The sequence below is a fragment of the Urtica dioica genome, chromosome 10 (genome assembly GCF_054948205.1).
Source record: "Urtica dioica subsp. dioica isolate 48M chromosome 10, U.dioica_male_clone48M_v1_H2, whole genome shotgun sequence".
Lineage (NCBI taxonomy): Eukaryota > Viridiplantae > Streptophyta > Magnoliopsida > Rosales > Urticaceae > Urtica > Urtica dioica.
In genome coordinates, this window is record NC_142765.1 from 5,840,087 (window position 1) to 5,857,295 (window position 17,209).

The 17,209-nt window shown below is 39.3% G+C and overlaps 1 protein-coding gene and 2 pseudogenes across 1 annotated transcript; 2 read left to right on the forward strand and 1 right to left on the reverse strand.

Moving 5' to 3' along the window:
• Positions 1–3,727: 3,727 nt before the first annotated feature.
• On the reverse strand, positions 3,728–4,372 carry LOC149383261 (uncharacterized). Its single transcript, XM_089627726.1, has one exon. The coding sequence runs from the start codon at positions 4,370–4,372 to the stop codon at positions 3,728–3,730; it is 645 nt and encodes a 214-aa protein (XP_089483852.1).
• A 771-nt stretch (positions 4,373–5,143) lies between these two features.
• On the forward strand, positions 5,144–8,045 carry LOC149383262 (uncharacterized; annotated as a pseudogene).
• Positions 8,046–9,499: 1,454 nt separating this feature from the next.
• LOC149383263 (uncharacterized) lies at positions 9,500–17,002 on the forward strand (annotated as a pseudogene).
• Positions 17,003–17,209: the final 207 nt, after the last annotated feature.

Below are 17,209 nucleotides of genomic sequence, written 5' to 3' on the forward strand. Positions count from 1 at the left end.
CTCCATATTCTCGATATCTCAATATTCCCCCTCAAGATGGAGCATAGATATTTCGGAGAGCCATCTTGCCCAAGAGAAATTGAAGACTGGGAGAAGCTAGAGGCTTTGTGAAAATGTCAGCAACTTGTAAAGCATATCTCACAGACATGAGCTTTAACACACCACTCTTCAGTTGATCCCTGATGAAATGACAGTCAACTTCAATATGCTTCGCTCTTTCATGGAAGGTTGGGTTGGACGCAATGTGAACCACTGCTTGATTGTCACATAACAAGAGAGTAGTCTGCGTTGAGAGACACTAAGATCACGCAAGAGTTGTTGAAGCCAAAGGAGTTCACTGGTGGCTGCTCCCATTGCCCGATACTCGGACTCTGCAGAAGAACGTGCCACTGTGACTTGTTTCTTAGACTTCCATGAGACAAGGAATCACCAACAAACACGCAATAGCCGGTGATCGATCGTCTAGTGTCAGGACAATTTCCCCAATCTGCGTCGGAGAAAGCACGCAGTTGCAATGATGAAGCTGCGGAGTAGAAGAGACCCAGAGCAGGTTGACTCTTCAAATATCGCAATAGATGATGACATGCTTGCTGATGTGGCACGCGCGGCGCAGAAATAAACTGGCTCAGCTGATTCACGGCAAAGGTGATGTCAGGCCGTGTGATAGTCAAGTAGAGCTGCCGTCCCACCAACCGTTTGTAGTTGGTGGCATCCTCTAAAAGATCCCCATCAGCACTGCTATGAGTAGTTTTGGGATCCATGGGGGGTTTTGGTTGGCTTACATTGTAAGAAACCTTCATCATTGAGTACGTTGAGTGCATACTGTCGTTGAGTGATAAGGATTCCTTGCTTTGATATGGAAATTTCCAATCCTAGGAAATACTTGAGTACCCCTAGGTCTTTGACTTTGAAATTTGCCCCGAGATATGCCTTGACGTCATCAATGACCTTGTGGTTAGGCCCTGCAATAACTATGTCATAAATATAGAGGAAAATGGCCACAAAATCTGCACCAGTTCCACGCGTGAAAAAGGAGTAATCAGCTTTGGATTGAGTGAAACCAAAGGTAACCAAGACTTCTGTGAACTTTAGGTTCCATTGTCTTGAAGCCTGCTTGAGGCTGTAGATGGACTTGTGTAGATGACAAACCAGCTTGCTTTTGCTAGACTCCCCCTGAGTGATGAGACCAGGTGGCAAGACCATGTATACTTCTTCTTCCAAATCTCCATTTAAGAACGCATTATTCACGTCCATTTGTGCCAAGTGCCAGTTTTGTGAGGCAGCGACAGCTAAGAGAGTCTTGACTGTGACTAGCTTAGCAACTGGAGAGAAGGTATCTGTGTAGTCAAGGCGCTCACGTTGAGTGTATCCCTTGGCCACCAAGCGTGCCTTCCTCCGAGCTAGGCTCCCATCAGAATGAAACTTGTTCTTGTATAACCATCAGCATCCAATAGCCTTCTTGTCTTTAGGTAAAGGTACCAATGACCAAGTGTGGTTTGCAAGCATGGCATCCAGTTCCTCATCCATGGAAACTCTCCAATCCTTGTGCTTGACAGCTTGATGATAGAACTTTGGTTCAAAATGAGAAGAAATGGATAAGGCGAAGGATTTAAAGGAAGGACTTAAGTTGTCATATGATAAAACATGGCTGAGGTGATGTGGTGAAGTGAGTTTGGAAGGTTCAGGGCATTGAGTCATTGTGTCAACAAGACCACAATGATAGTCCTGGAGGTAAGTTGGCATTTTGGATTGTCTAGTAGATCGTCTGAGGTCCACGTCTGTGTTGTCTGACTCATCAGCAATGTTGTCAATGCTATCAGACTGTTGTGAGTGAACATCTGCATCTTCTGATTCTTGTGTGTGTAACTCTAAATCCAGTGAGCCAGCAATGTTAGTTTCCAAGCGATTGTCAGTTCTGACAAGCATGACAGCATCTGGTGGAGTGTCAGTAGATGAACTGAGATTTGGAGAGATAACATTGTTGAAGAAATTGAGGTTAGAGTTAGTGTGGTCACTATTGCAGTTGTGAAAGAGGAAAACAGCCTCATGAAAAATAACATCTCTGGAAACAAAGACTTCATGATCATGAAGATCAAGAAGTTTGTAACCTTTAACTCCATTGGGGTAACCAATAAAGGCACACTTTCGAGCTCTGGGCTCAAATTTTGACCTGTGTCCTTTAAGGGTGGAGGCAAAAGCCAAGCACCCAAAAACCTTAAGATGATTGTAATCCACATGCTGATCAAATAAGAGAGTATAGGGTGCCTTGTTGTTCAAGTTATCAGCAGGTGTTTGATTGATCAAGTAGGCAGCAGTGAGAATGCATTCAGACCAGTATTGAATGAGAAGATTAGACTGAAAAAGAAGAGCACGAACAACATTTAAGAGGTGTTGGTGTTTCCTCTCCACAACATCATTTTGTTGTGGAGTTTAACACAAGAAAACTGGTGTATAATGCCTTTTAGTGGCAAAGAAGTCAACAAATAACAACTCTCTAGCATTATCAGACCTAAAGCATTTCACATGAGTCCCAAACTGTTTTTCAACCATGGTAATGAAAGTTGGAATAATCCTGGTAACATCAAATTTAGCTTTCAGCAGATAAACCCAAGTAAATCTACTGAAATCATCAACAATAGTGAGGAAGAACTTATGATCATTATGAGAAACATTATGGAAAGGTCCCCAAACATCAACATGAATCAGATCAAGGATATTATCACTTTTTTGTTCAGAAACAGGAAAAGGGAGTCTATGCTGTTTTGCTAAAGGACAAATGTCACAAGGGTTTGATATAGAAGGAAGAGATTTGAACCGGAGAACATCCTTGAGAGAGAGAGGATTTTCTTGAGTGAAGGATGCCCAAGACGACTGTGCCAGACTTCAGCTGTGACTGCATTGGCGTGTGCAGTGACATTTGATTGCTCCTTGGTTAGCACGTAAAGGTCTCTCATCTTCTCACCCCTGCCAGTCATCTTCTCCCTGAAAGTATCCTGAATAACAAATCCTTTGTCATTAATAGATACAACTAGATTGCTGCCTTCAGTTAAAGCACTTATTGACAACAAATTAAATCTAAATTTTGGCACAAAAAGGACTTGATGCAAGGTGAGGTCAAAGTTTACTTCAACATCTCCAAAGAAATGGACATGGATGCCACTGTTGTTAGGTAGCGTAACTGATGATCTAGCTGTGTAAGTCAGTGATTTGAACATGGATTTTTGGCTACAGATGTGCTTAGTGGCACCTGAGTCCAATACCCATGTTTGACTGAAAAAACTAGAAGAATTCAATTTTTCTAATGAACAACAAAAACCTGTGTTGAAGGAGGCAAGATTCGCCTCTGCCTTGGATCTTTCATGAGGAGAGGAATTGGTGGAGCTGACAAGCTGGCTTGATAGCATCTCGATGAGTTGGTGGCACTGATCATCCGTCAGTGCATTGATGGAGGCATTCTTAGTGTCTGGTTTGGCCTCTCCAGTTCCTGATGGATTCTTGGACTTTGGAGTATATCCTGGTGGATAACCATGGATTTTGAAGCACTTATCCATGGTGTGTCCAAGGATCTTGCAGTGGGAACAGTAGGGCCGGTCTTTCTTGTTGCTCTTCTTGGGGTTGGAGTCATCTTTCACCACTATTGCCATCATGTTGGACTGATCCGTGTTCTGAGAATTCAACCCCATGTCTCGGTGGTTTTCTTCTTGAGAGATCAAAGAGAAAACCTTATTCATTGGTCCATGAGAAGGACTTGGCCTCTTGTATTAGAATATGTGTCATTCAATCCCATGAGGAAGATCATGACGTAGATGCTCTCATTGAAGATGGCGAGATCCTTTATCGCTCCACACATGCATTTTCCGCATGAACATCTTGACTTGTAATTCTGGAATTCTTCCCATAGAGCCTTGATTCGAGTGAAATGCGATGTCACAGATCTTGAATCTTGCACAACATTTACCAACTCGCGAAGAGTCTTGAAGATCCTCGGACCATTGCGTGGTTCGAAGCGCTCTCGAAGATCCTTCCAAATGGCTGCCGCTGAATCCCCAAATTGAATGCTTGAAGCGATCTCTTTGGATACAGAGTTGAGGATCCATGAAACCACGATATTGTTGCACCTGTTCCATGAGTTGAACGTTGCATCTTCTGGCGGTGGTTTTTGGTGGATTCCGTCGATGAGGCTGAGCTTGTTCTTGACGCTTAGAGCTATCAGCATCAATCTGCTCCAGCCAGGGTAGTTATCGCCGGAGAGAAGTTGAGGAACGAGGATAACACTTGGATTGTCGCCGTGGTGGAGGTAAAAATGATTTTCCACTGGATCGGCGATTGGTTCTGTCTTCGCGATAATCCTTGAAGATTCTTGATTTGACATCATTTCCGATGTTGATGATGAAACAGATCAGGAAAGAAAAAATGGACGAGAGTGCGATCAATTTGCGGAAGAGATTCACTCTGATACCATATTGGATTCCCGAGTTCTTGAGAGATGCGAAGAACGAACATGAAGAAAAAGGAAAGAAACCTCAATTGAATTGAATCGACTGAATCTAATGATTACAAGAATAAAACCAAAACCAGGAATATATACTGTCTAATCAGCTGATAACATCCGCGTAGGCAATCAGCTGATAAAAGCCTAAGTCGTTTTATAACCATAAAACGACAAGAAAAGAAAAAGACTAGAGAAAGCTTGTCGTACAAGTAAACTAATTTAAACAAAGCAAAACTATAAAACTCCATATTCTCGATATCTCAATATCCAACGTCATTGATCTCCGACCAGGTACAATCATAAAGCTCTCTTGTTGACCAGATTATTTATGCTCCAAATTTCTTGATGTGCTTGTTATATTCCTATCAGACTTTCTGCTCCAATCAAACAATTTTCAACTACACCAAAACAACTGATCAAATTTAAGTGGTTTTATTGAACATAAAATATATATATATTCAAGGTTTTAGTTTGCCATAAATTTTACGGTTTTATTATGAAAATTTCCAAACTTCCATTATATGTGTGCCCAAAATTAAGAGAGTTCTAAGAAGCTTCATACCCTATGATCATTAATTTTCCAACCTTCAATTCTTAATTATTTCTCAGACTCTATTCATTCTCTCGGCTTAAATCGCTTCAGCGCCAAGCATGGAACTCTCAAGGGCTGCCCGGCTGATATCCCTATTGCTCTGGTCACTTTTTGCTATCAGTTTGGCCGGAGGAAATGAAACAGACAGACTTTCGTTGCTCCAGTTAAAGGCAAACATAGTTGACCCCCTTCGAGCTCTAAATGCATGGAACAAATCCATACACTTTTGTGATTGGCCAGGGGTTGAGTGTGGTCGTCGCCACCAAAGGGTCATTGGTTTGTTCCTCAATTCGAGTCAGCTTGGCGGCCATCTATCTCCATTTATCGGAAACCTGAGTTTTCTCAGAAATCTGCACCTAGAAAACAACAGCTTTAGCCATAAAATCCCGGAGGAGATCGCCCATCTACATCGGCTACAAATTATGCATCTGAACAACAACTCCTTCAACGGCACAATCCCGAACAACATTTCGCATTGTTTCAGTCTTCAACGTCTTTCTCTATCTATTAACAAGTTTGCCGGATAAATCCCTTCAGAAATAGGTTCATTGCCAAATCTTGAAATACTCTCTCTAGGATCAAACAATTTACGTGGAAAAATTCCAAGCTCCATTGCTAACCTTTCCAACACTCTCAAAGTGCTATATCTTAACGGAAACCATCTAAGCGGGTGTGTTCCAAGCAACTTTGGGCTGTTGAAAATGATGGAGATACTTTCGTTGGGAAGAAATAACTTGACGGGAGAAATCCCTCCCTTGATTTACAATCTTTCTTTTATTCAAAGGATTTCTGTTGAAAGTAACGATCTTCATGGGGAGCTTCCGTCTCACTTGGGACAAATGTTGCTGCCGAAGCAAGAAATATTTTTATTCCACCACAATCAGTTCAGTGGTCCGGTGCCTGATATTTCGAATTCCTCGAACCTTATCAACTTTGAAATCTTACATAACCGCCTATCTGGAAAAGCTCCCGAGTTCTCAAACTTGGCAAATTTGAAAATCTTGACCATTGGTGAAAACATGATCGGAAGCGGCGAGGATGGTGAATTGGACTTCCTTGCGTCTCTAATTAACTCTACAAATTTGGAAGTGTTAGGCATTTACGGGAATAATTTTGGTGGGAATCTACCCGAGTACGTTGGTAACTTCTCAACTAAGCTTTGGTATATGATATTTGGAAGGAATCATATCAAAGGAAGCATTCCAATTGGTATAGGAAATCTTGTGAACTTGGAGGCAATAGGCTTTGAAGAAAACCAAATTACCGGTCCAATACCAAGCTCGCTTGGTATGTTGCAAAAGTTGTATGGGCTTAATTTAGAATATAATAAATTATCCGGTTCCATCCCATCTTCTTTTGGGAATTTGACATCGCTCAATCAGTTATATCTCGGATCTAACAACTTAGAAGGAGCTATACCTTTGAGCCTCAAAGACTGTAAGCACTTGTCCGAATTGTCTCTTTATGGGAACAATCTCAAGGGTTCCATTCCGAAAGAATTAGTTGGTTTATCATCTCGAATTTTAGATTTGTCCCACAATCACTTTACTGGTTCTATACCAAACGAAGCGGGTGAATTGGTAAATCTTGGTCGATTGGACTTCTCGGATAATAAGCTATCTGGAGAAATACCAAACAGTCTTGGCAGGTGTGAGGTTTTAGAGTACTTGTCCTTAGGAATGAACTCATTGCAAGGGAGTATTCCCCAATCTTTTAGTGATCTTAAAGGACTTTTAGTAATCAATCTCTCTCACAACAACTTGTTCGGAAAGTTTCCAACATATATGGAGAATTTTCGCTTGCAAAAGGTAGATTTTTCTTTCAATAATTTAGAAGGCGAAATGCCTACCAAAGGGATCTTCACAAATGCAAGTGCAATATGGGTCAAACGAAATTCAAGGCTATGTGGAGGCATAGCTGAATTAAGTCTACCCAAATGCCCTTCCAAACCAAACAATAATCAAAACCAGTCAAAGCTATTTGTCTCGGTTGTATGTGGACTTGTTGGAATGCTGCTTTTAACTCTATTGTCATGGGTACTTCTTCGAATAAGGAAAAGAATAGTAAATCCCATAGTCAGATCACCACTTGGGGTTTCTTTCTTCGAGGTATCATACAGAGATCTTCTTAAGGCCACTAATGGATTTTGTGTTACGAACTTGATCGGTGCTGGAAGTTTTGGGTCGGTATACAAAGCGAATATTCTTACTCAAAATAACCAACTCACTGTTGCCGTCAAAGTCTTGAACCTTCAAGTTTCAAGGGGGTTAAAGAGTTTCATTTCGGAATGTAAAATCTTAGGGAGCATTAAACATCGGAATGTGGTCAAACTTCTAACTGCGTGTTCAAGTATTGACTTTCAAGGAAACGATTTCAAAGCTCTGGTGTATGAGTTTGTGATCAACGGTAGTCTTGAAGAGTGGTTACACTTGAGAGAAGCACATAGTTCAGAACAAGGGAGACCTTTGAATTTCATTAAGAGGATAAACATTGCCATCGACGTTGCTAATGCTCTGGATCATCTTCATAACAATTCGCACGTGTCGATAGTTCACTCTGATATAAAGCCGAGCAATATTCTTCTAGACAGTGACATGGTTGCTTGCGTGTGAGATTTAGGATTGGGAAGGTTTCTTGAAGACCCTTCTCGCTTATTTACATTGGATAAAAGTAGTTCCATTGGGATAAGAGGTTCCATTGGCTATATTGCCCCAGGTAATGTTCCTTGTAATATATAATTATGTAGCTATGAGATTTATAATCATAATACTATACGTACTTGGTGATGGATGTACAGAGTATTCAATGGGTGGCGATGTTTCAAGAGCCGGAGATGTGTACAACTATGGAATCCTTTTACTAGAGATGTTCACAGGAAAACAACACACCGATGAGATGTTCAGCGATAATTTCAATCTTCATAATGGACTCGGCTTTGCGGGTCAGAGTGGATCAAGTTGAAGAAAGACGTGGTTCGATTAGAGAAGAGAGCCACGAACACAACATGGGCTTTTGGAACTGCTTGCAATTAGTTCTTAACATTGGAATTTCATGTTCAGAAGAGAGGCCAAATGAGAGGATGAGCATCGACGGCGTCATCAAGGAGCTTCATCATATCAAAATTGCCTATACGAGCAACGAGATAGGTAAATCATCAAGATTTATTCACATGTTTTTTTTACTTAACATTACCAATGTCTTTCTAACGTAATGAAAATAAAAAAAAATCTGCTCAAGCGTTAATTTGTTGATAAGTTTCTAAAAAATTGGGCTCACCTGATTAATCATTCCTAAGCATTGAGATTTTTTTCAAGGGACGGACTGAACATAACTAAAAACATATACTTTTATTGTTTTGCCCTTTTAGTGAATTGCTAGGTTGGATAATCTAGCTTAAAAATAAGTCGTTTATTTTTATTCTTTAATTTATTTTTATACTTTAAATGTCTTATACTTGTACGTTAAAAATATGTACTCGATTATCCGTAGTGTTCAGGTTGACATCTAATTTTTTTTAATCTCTGCAGCTGCAGGTGGTTGAACTTGGAAGTTGGAACTAAAACGAAAATCAAGCTCACCCTTTTGGGCTCCAGCAATAAAAATAAACAATTCTAATTATTATCACTATGTGGTTGAGCTTTTAATTTTGAACGTTAATATATGAGAATTTGCTCTTGTAGCAAGTCCATATCCTATGTAATTTCATATCGTAAAAATTCATCCGGACACATCGGCCGAGAATGGATTTTTAGTTTCTGTTTAACAAGATTTCTGCTCTCTGTTTTTTTCGATCTTATAAAAAAAACGCATGGTTGGTCACTCTGTTGCTGTGTTTTTTTAATGGAAAATTTGGTTTAAATAACTGAGGTCGAATAAGTATATATGGGCAAAAGTAATAGGTGAACCAGGAAATTTACACGGTCAGCTTAACTTACATTTTTTTTAATAATAAAACTTCTTTTTCTTTCTTAGCTTTATTTGTCCAAAACCAGTTCGTTCTTCTTTTTGACTAATTGCAATGTCGGGTCAAGCTTGCTGACAAAAGGACTGCATAATCTTAAAATACACTGTCTTTGAACATGTAATTTCGGAAGATCATTTAAACTCTCAGCTTGTTAGTCTTTGTTGTATTTTCTCAACCAACGACCCAATAAATTCTATGTAGAGGCTAATGTCATGAATTTCTCATTTATTTACAACTTTCTATGTGCATCACCAAGGAGAAATGTGTTCGATATCAAATTGAGTTTGACCTTTAGAATGTCAAGCTCATACCATTCACACCATTTTCTTAGCATATCATTCTCAGGAAATGAGCATATCATTCTCAGGAAATGAGCATATCATTCACACCATTCCCAACTCTCCCTTAATCCTCAAACTCTCTTTATCTTCCATCTCCTGAAAAACCAAGCATGGAAATCTCATGGGCCGTAAGGCTATTATCCATATTTCTCTTGTCATTTTTCGCAGCCAATTCGGCCGAGGGAAACGACACAGACTGACTTTCCTTGGTCAAATTCAGGAATGATGTCATCGACCCCCTCGGGGCTCTAAGAGCATGGAACGAATCGACACACTTCTAGTAAATGGTCAGGAATTAAGTGTGGTCGCTGCTACCGAAGGGTCACTAGTTTGTTCATCCATTCACGCCGACTCAACGGCCGTTTATCTCCCTTTATCGAAAACCTGAGCTTTCTCAGAAGCATGGACTGTTGTCAATGGTGCCCACAAGAAGAGTTGTAGTCTTTATTTTGAACATTTGATGTCATATAGTCTTACGAAGACTCTTGCTTGTAATTGCTTATTCATTAATATAAGTTGAAACGTTCATTCAATCTTTCTTTGTTTGAAGCTTTATGATAAAACCCTAGTCTTTTAGTCCATAAACAAACTTAACAACTTACGAAGAGACAAATGTAGATTTGCATGAACAAACTCTTCGTAGTTTGCTTAAAACGATACATTCGCAATCTTAGGGTCAAAGGACTATTGACCTCAGTATGATTGTTAGAAGAATCTATGATGTCTGGTTATGAGGCATTGAGAGTTGGAGACTCTATAGTTCTTCTAGGTATCTTCCGAAGGTACTGAATTGACCAGTGCACTTCTAGAAGACAATATAAGAACAAACCATTTAACCTCTTATGTCTCGAAGTCACTATGTATGAATTGCATCATGCTTACCTTAATCCTGAAATGAGACATGCCATTTCACACCTTAGTATTCTCATTTGAGAAAGTCAAAGTTCGGACTCACTATGTGATTCCGAACAAGGCCTATTGGTGAAGTACTAAGTTGTGAGTCTGTCATGAGTAACTTTGTGAAGTTCTCATAGATATGGAATTCATGTACAAGATTGCTGAAATGCAATGTATGTCACCTCATGCTTTGTTCCTTGGAGTGTGAATAAATGAACTGGCCAGTGTCCAAATTGAGTCCTGACTCTTTTGGATGAAACAATGTGACTTGTTAGCTCCTCGTCAATACATTGTTTCTAACTTATTCACAAGCGACAAAGGAGTTGAGGAAATAACAGCTAGAAGGGTAAAATGGTAATTTAGTAAATCCCGACTAGCTGATGACATTCATGAAGGGTAAACATAGATAATATTCAGTGGATCCGCTCATCATTATTAGGTCGAATTCTTGAGTAGAAAATAAATTCATTTGAACCGAGAGATTTTCAGTGTCAGCTCTTTAGTGGAGTCAGTTGGCATTAAGCTAAACTTGGAAAAGGTTTGTGAACTTTTGAGTCCAAGTGTTTAGCTAAAGCTTTGTTCATTTGGGTCCATGAGGTCACTGTCACGAATCACATCGATATGAATAGTTAAACTGGAAGCTAAGCCAAAACAAGAACGAAAATAGTTAAAAGGGTATTTTTGTCTTTTGAGACAAAGGATGAAATGAATGTCAATAAATTTTTTGACAAGGTCATTTTGTGACATGTTTCACTCGGCCATGACTTGATCATTGGGCCTTGTGAATTAATTTCGTTTCATGAGAATTTTATTGAAAATTCTTAATGGGCCTTTCTCATGTTGTCATGAACAAATGAAGAAGCTTCTAGAAGCTCCTTCTAGAGAGACTTGGGCGCCTATCCTAATAGAGAAATAGGAGAGTTTATTTTGTGCATAAATGTATTTAGATACTTGCCAAAAGAAAAAGAGGAAACAAATTTGCATAAGGATGCACAAGGGAATCGGCCACATTGAGAGACAAGGCAAGCCTTGAACAAAATAGGAAACAAATCAAGGCTTCTAGAAGCCCTAGCTTGGCCGAGTATCTCAAAGGGAAAAAAGAGGAAATTGCTCATGAATATGTGATATTCTATAGAAGAGGAAACTACCTTATTGAATGTGAGACCTCTCCTATAAATAGGAGCCTCATTTCCTCACAATTCATTCATCCAAGTTTAAGAGATTTGAGAGACTCTCTCTCTAGAACTTGTGGCCGAAATCCTCTCTCTCTCTCTCTAGTTTATTTTCGATTTTTTCTTGTCTTGGCACCTAGGTCCTCACTCGACCTAGTGTTTAGCTCTGCGACTTCGAGACTCGTTCTCAAGTCGTAGTGTTTAAAAGTGCCCACTCACTGATTCCTTCTTTTCGAGTGATTTAGTGATAGAAACTTTCGTGGTTGCTCGAGGTGCCGAGGAAAGGAAGAGAGACGTGCTGCGAGGGGAGACGAGCGTTGCAACTTTCCAAAAGCTTCTACAAGGTTCAAGCTTCAAGAAAGGTTAGTAACTTTAATAGCTCATATTAGTTTTTATTTACATGTACATGCTCTTGTCTAGGTTAGTAAAAACTAGTTTTACTTAAAAAGAAAATTTTTAAAATTCCGCCGCTTAACGAAGCGTTAAACTTTTTCTTAAACCCTAGATCGATTCCAACATGGACCTCAAAAACAACAGCTTCGGTCACCAAATCCCAAAAGAGATTGGCCGTCTCCATAATCTTCACCTGCACAACAACTCCTTCAATGGCACAATCCTGGCAAACCTTTCGCGTTGTTTCAATCTCCGACATCTTAATCTGTACAACAATGAGCTCGCAGGAGCTATCCCTCCGGAATAGCTTCGTTCCCTAATCTTGAACTACTTGCTCTAGCCTCCAACAATTTAAGTGGCAAAATCCCGAGCTCCATTTCTAATCTGTCACGCACTCTGGAGATACTCACGGTCAAATCAAACCACTTAACCGGGAACATTCCAAGCAGCCTCGGGATGTTGAAGAGAATGACGTTACTTTTGTTGGGAGGGAATAAACTGAGTGGGATTATATCTCCGTCGATGTACAATCTCTCATTGCTTCGAGCTTTCACTGTCCAAGAGATCGAGCTTCACAGAGAGCTTCCATCTTACTTGGGCCACTTGTTTCTACCAAAGCTCGATCTGTTTTACTTCCACACCAACTTGATCAGTCGGCTAACTGGAAAAGTTCCCGAATTTTTGAATTTACCCAATTTGAAGAGACTAAGCATTGACCACAATAACCTTGGAAGCCACGAGGATGGTGACTTGGACTTCCTTGCATCCATAGCTAACTGCACAAGCTTGGAAGTCCTCGACATTAGCGTCAACAAGTTGGGTGGTGAACTGCACGAATATATTGGCAACTTCTCAACCAAGCTTTGGTTAATGGCACTGGGAAGGAATCAGATAAAAGGAAGTATTCCAAATGGGATCGGAAATCTGGTGAACTTGGTGTTGTCAATGGTGCCCACAAGAAGAGTTGTAATCTTTATATTGTACATTTGATGTAATAAAGTCTCATGAAGACTCTTGCTTGTAATGGCTTATTCATTAATAAAAAGTTGAAACGTTCATTCATTCTTCCGTGTCTGTTTGAAGTTTTATGATAAAATATTAGTCTTTAGTCCATAAACAAACTAAACAACTTACGAAGAGACAAATATAGATTTGCATGAACAAACTCTTCGTAGTTTGCTTAAAACGATATATTCGCAATCTAAGGGTCAAAAGACTATTGACCTCAGTATGATTGTTAGAAGAATCTATGATGTCTGGTTATGAGGCATTGAGAGTTGGAGACTTTATAGTTCTTCTAGGTATCTTCCGAAGGTACTGAATTGACCAGTGCACTTCTAGAGACAAGATAAGAACAAACCATTTAATCTCTTATGTCTCGAAGTCAGTACGTATGAATTGCATCGTGCTTACCTTAATCCTGAAATGAGACATGTCATTTCACATCTTAGTATTCTCATTTGAGAAAGTCAGAGTTCGGACTCACTATGTGATTCTGAACAAGGCCTATTGGTGAAGTACTAAGTTGTGAGAATGTCATGAGTAACTTTGTGAAGTTCTCATAGATATGGAATTCATGTACAAGATTGCTGAAATGCAATGTATATCACCTCATGCTTTGTTCCTTGGAGTGTGAATAAATGAACTGGCCAGTGTCCAAATTGAGTCTTGACTCTTTTGGATGAAACAATGTGACTTGTTAGCACCTCGTCAATACATTGTTTCTAACTTATTCACAAGCGACAAAGGAGTTGAGGAAATAACAGCTAGAAGGGTAAAATGGTAATTTTGTAAATCCCGACTGGCTGATGATATTCATGAAGGGTAAACACTGATAATATTCTGTGGATCCGCTCATTACAATTAGGTTGAATTCTTGAGTAGAAAATAAATTCATTTGAACCGAGAGATTTTCAGTGTCAACTCTTTAGTGGAGTCAGTTGACATTAAGCTAAACTTGGAAAAGGTTTGTGAACTTTTGAGTCCAAGTATTTTAGCTCAAGCTTTGTTCATTTGGATCCATGAGGTCACTGTCACGAATCACATCGATTAGGAATAGTTAAACTGGAAGCTAAGTCAAAACAAGAACGAAAATAGTCAAAAGGGTATTTTTGTCTTTTGAGACATAGGATGAAATGAATGTCAATAAATTTTTTGACAAGGTCATTTAATGACATGTTTCACTCGGCCAATATTAGTCTTATTGGGCCTTATGGATTAATTTCATTTCATAAGAATTTTATTGAAAACTCTTAATGGGCCTTTCTCATGTTGTCATGAACAAATGAAGAAGCTTCTAGAAGCTCCTTCTAGATGAGAAATGGGCGCCCAAATACCCAAGAGAAAGAGAATATTTTGTGCATAAATGTATCAAGATACTTGCCAAAAGAAAAAGAGGAAACAAATTTTCTCTTTGAGGAAACAAAGGGAATCGGCCAAGGCAACCAAGAAGGGAAACAAAAGAGGAAACTAATCCCTTGGGGATTTGAATGAGATGGGCGCATATTTGGATGGGAATGGGTAATAAAAGATTGCTCATAAAGGCTTGGAAAATATGAGGAAACTACTTCTTTCCAAGGCCAACCCTACTCCTGTAAATACCCCACCTCATTCCTCTCATTTCATTCATTCCACACAAGTTAGAGATTGAGAGACTCTCTCTCTAGACATTGTGGCCGCCCCTCTCCTCTCTCTCTCTAGTCAATTTCGTTTTATTGTTTTGGCACCTAGGTCCTCATTTGACCTAGATTTTAGCTCTGCGACTTCAAGACTCGTTCTTAAGTCGTAGTGTTTAAAACCCACTCACTGATTCCTTTTATTTCGAGTGATTTAGTGATAGAAACTTTCGTGGTTGCTCGAGTTGCCGAGGAAAGAAAGAGAGACGTGCTACGAGGAGACGAACGTTTTCAACCTTCTGAAGGCTCATCAACGTTCAAGCTTCTAAAGAGGTTAGTAAATTTATTATGCTCATATTAGTTTTTATTTACATGTACTTGCACTTTGTCTAGGTTAGTAAAAACTGTTTTTACTTGAAAAAGAAAATTTTTAAAATTCTGCCGCTTAACGAAGCGTTAAACTTTTTCTTAAACCCTAGATCAATTCCAACACTTGGAGGCGCTGGGCTTTGAAGACAATCAAATGACTGGTCCGATACTAAGCTCACTTGGTAAATTGAAAAATTTGTACATACTTAATTTAGGTAATAATAAACTCTCTGGAACTATCCCATCTTCTATTGGGAATATTACTTCGCTCAATCAATTAGACCTTGCATTGAACAACTTGCAAGGAGTTATACCTCCCCATCTTGGAAAATGCAAGAACTTGAATTTATTGTCTCTTTATGGAACAATCTCAGTGGCCGCGTTCCGAAAGAAGTGCTCTATTTATCATCTCTTTCTACAGGTTTAGACTTGTCTGAAAATCATTTTAATGGTTATATACCAATTGAAGTAGGTGGACTGATATACCTTGGCCTTATGCAATTTTTGTATAACAAGCTATCCGGAGAAATATCAGGAAGTCTTGGCAGGTGTGAGGTTTTGGAGTACTTGTCTCTAGGAAGGAACTCATTGCAAGGAAGTATTCCATAGTCTTTTAGTAATCTTAAGGACTTTTAGAAATCGACCTTTCGCTCAATATTCTCTCAACAATTTGTCTGGAATGTTTCCAACCTACTTGGAAAATTTTCGCTTCTTACAGTACGCAGATTTTTCTCTCAATAATCTTGAAAGTGAAGTGCCCACCAAAGGGATCTTCTTAAATGCAAGTGAAATCTTGGTCGAAGAGAATTCAAGGCTCTGAGTAGGCATCGCTAAATTAGGCCTGCCTAAATGGCCCTCCAAGTCTAACAATAAGCACTAACAACCCTCTAAGCTTATTGTCTTGGTTGTATGTGGTCTAGTTGAGAGTCTACTTTTAGCTGCTCTATTGTTGTGGTTACTTCTTCGGACAAGAAAAAGAACATCTAAGACCATAGATGAATCACCACTCGCTGTATCTTTCTTGGAGGTATCGTACGGAGATCTTCTAAAGGCCACTGATGGATTTGGTAATTTGATTGGGTCTGGAAGTTTTGGGTCGCTTTACAAAGCAAATATCCTAACTCAAAATAGCCCTCTCACGGTTACGGTAAAAGTTTTGAACCTTCAAGCATCAAAAGGTTTGAAGAGTTTTATTTCATAATGTAAGGTCTTGTGGAGCATTAAGCATCAAAATGTTGTCAAGCTTGTCACTGCGTGTTCGAGTATTGACTTCCAAGGAAACAATTTCAGAGCTTTGGTGTACGAATTTATGATCAACGGCAGTCTAGAAGAGTGGTTGCCCTCGAGATACACAAACAGTTCAAAGCAAGGGAGACATTTGAATTTCATTAAGAGAATAAACATCATCTTTGACATTGCTAATGCTCTTGATCATCTTCACAACAATTTCCACATGCCGATAGTTCACTCTGATATAAAACCGAGCAATATTCTTCAGGATGGTGACATGGTTGCTTGTATCGGCGATTTTGGATATTGGCAAAGTTTCTCGAAGACCCTTTTAGCTTATTTTTGTCAGATCAAAGTATCTCCCTCATGATAAGAGGTTATATTGGCTATATTGCTCTAGATAATATTCATGTTATATGTAATTATGTTGATGTGAAATTTAGAATCAGAATTATCCTATAAATATGTTAATAAATATGTACCTGATGATTAATATGCAAAGCATCCAATGGGCGATGAGCTTTCAAGAGCCGAGGATGTCTCCATCTATGGAATCCTTTTGCTAGAGATGTTCACGGGAAAACAACCAATCGATGAGATGTTCAAAGATAGTCTCAATCTTCACAACTTTGTGAAGATGCCATTGCCATAACAACTTTCCAATATAGTGGACACGAACTTGCTGGTCGGAGCAGATCGAGTTGAAGCAAGAAGAGAAGAGAGTCATGAACACAACGCCGGTGCATCAGAGATACGTCACATCAAAGAAGATGCCATGGACCTCAATGGTTTATGGATCTGCTTGCGTTCAATCTTCAGGATTGGTGTTTCGTGTTCAGAAGAGAGGCAGAACGAGAGGATGGGCATCAGCGACGTTGTCAAGGAGCTACAACACATCAAAATCACATACACGAGAAAAGAGTCTGGTAAATTATAATGATTCCATGTGTTATTTATACTTCAGTCCAATGAAATTTTTAATTATGCATGAAATTCCTTACTTATTTTTTTGGGTGCAATAGCCGAATGAAAAATGTTGCTTTAGTTATGATGAGAAGTCTCTCTAAAAAAATGCAGCATAAATCATTCCTAAGCCGGTAGATTTTATTTAGAGAAATTGCCTCATCTACCACCATTACAATAA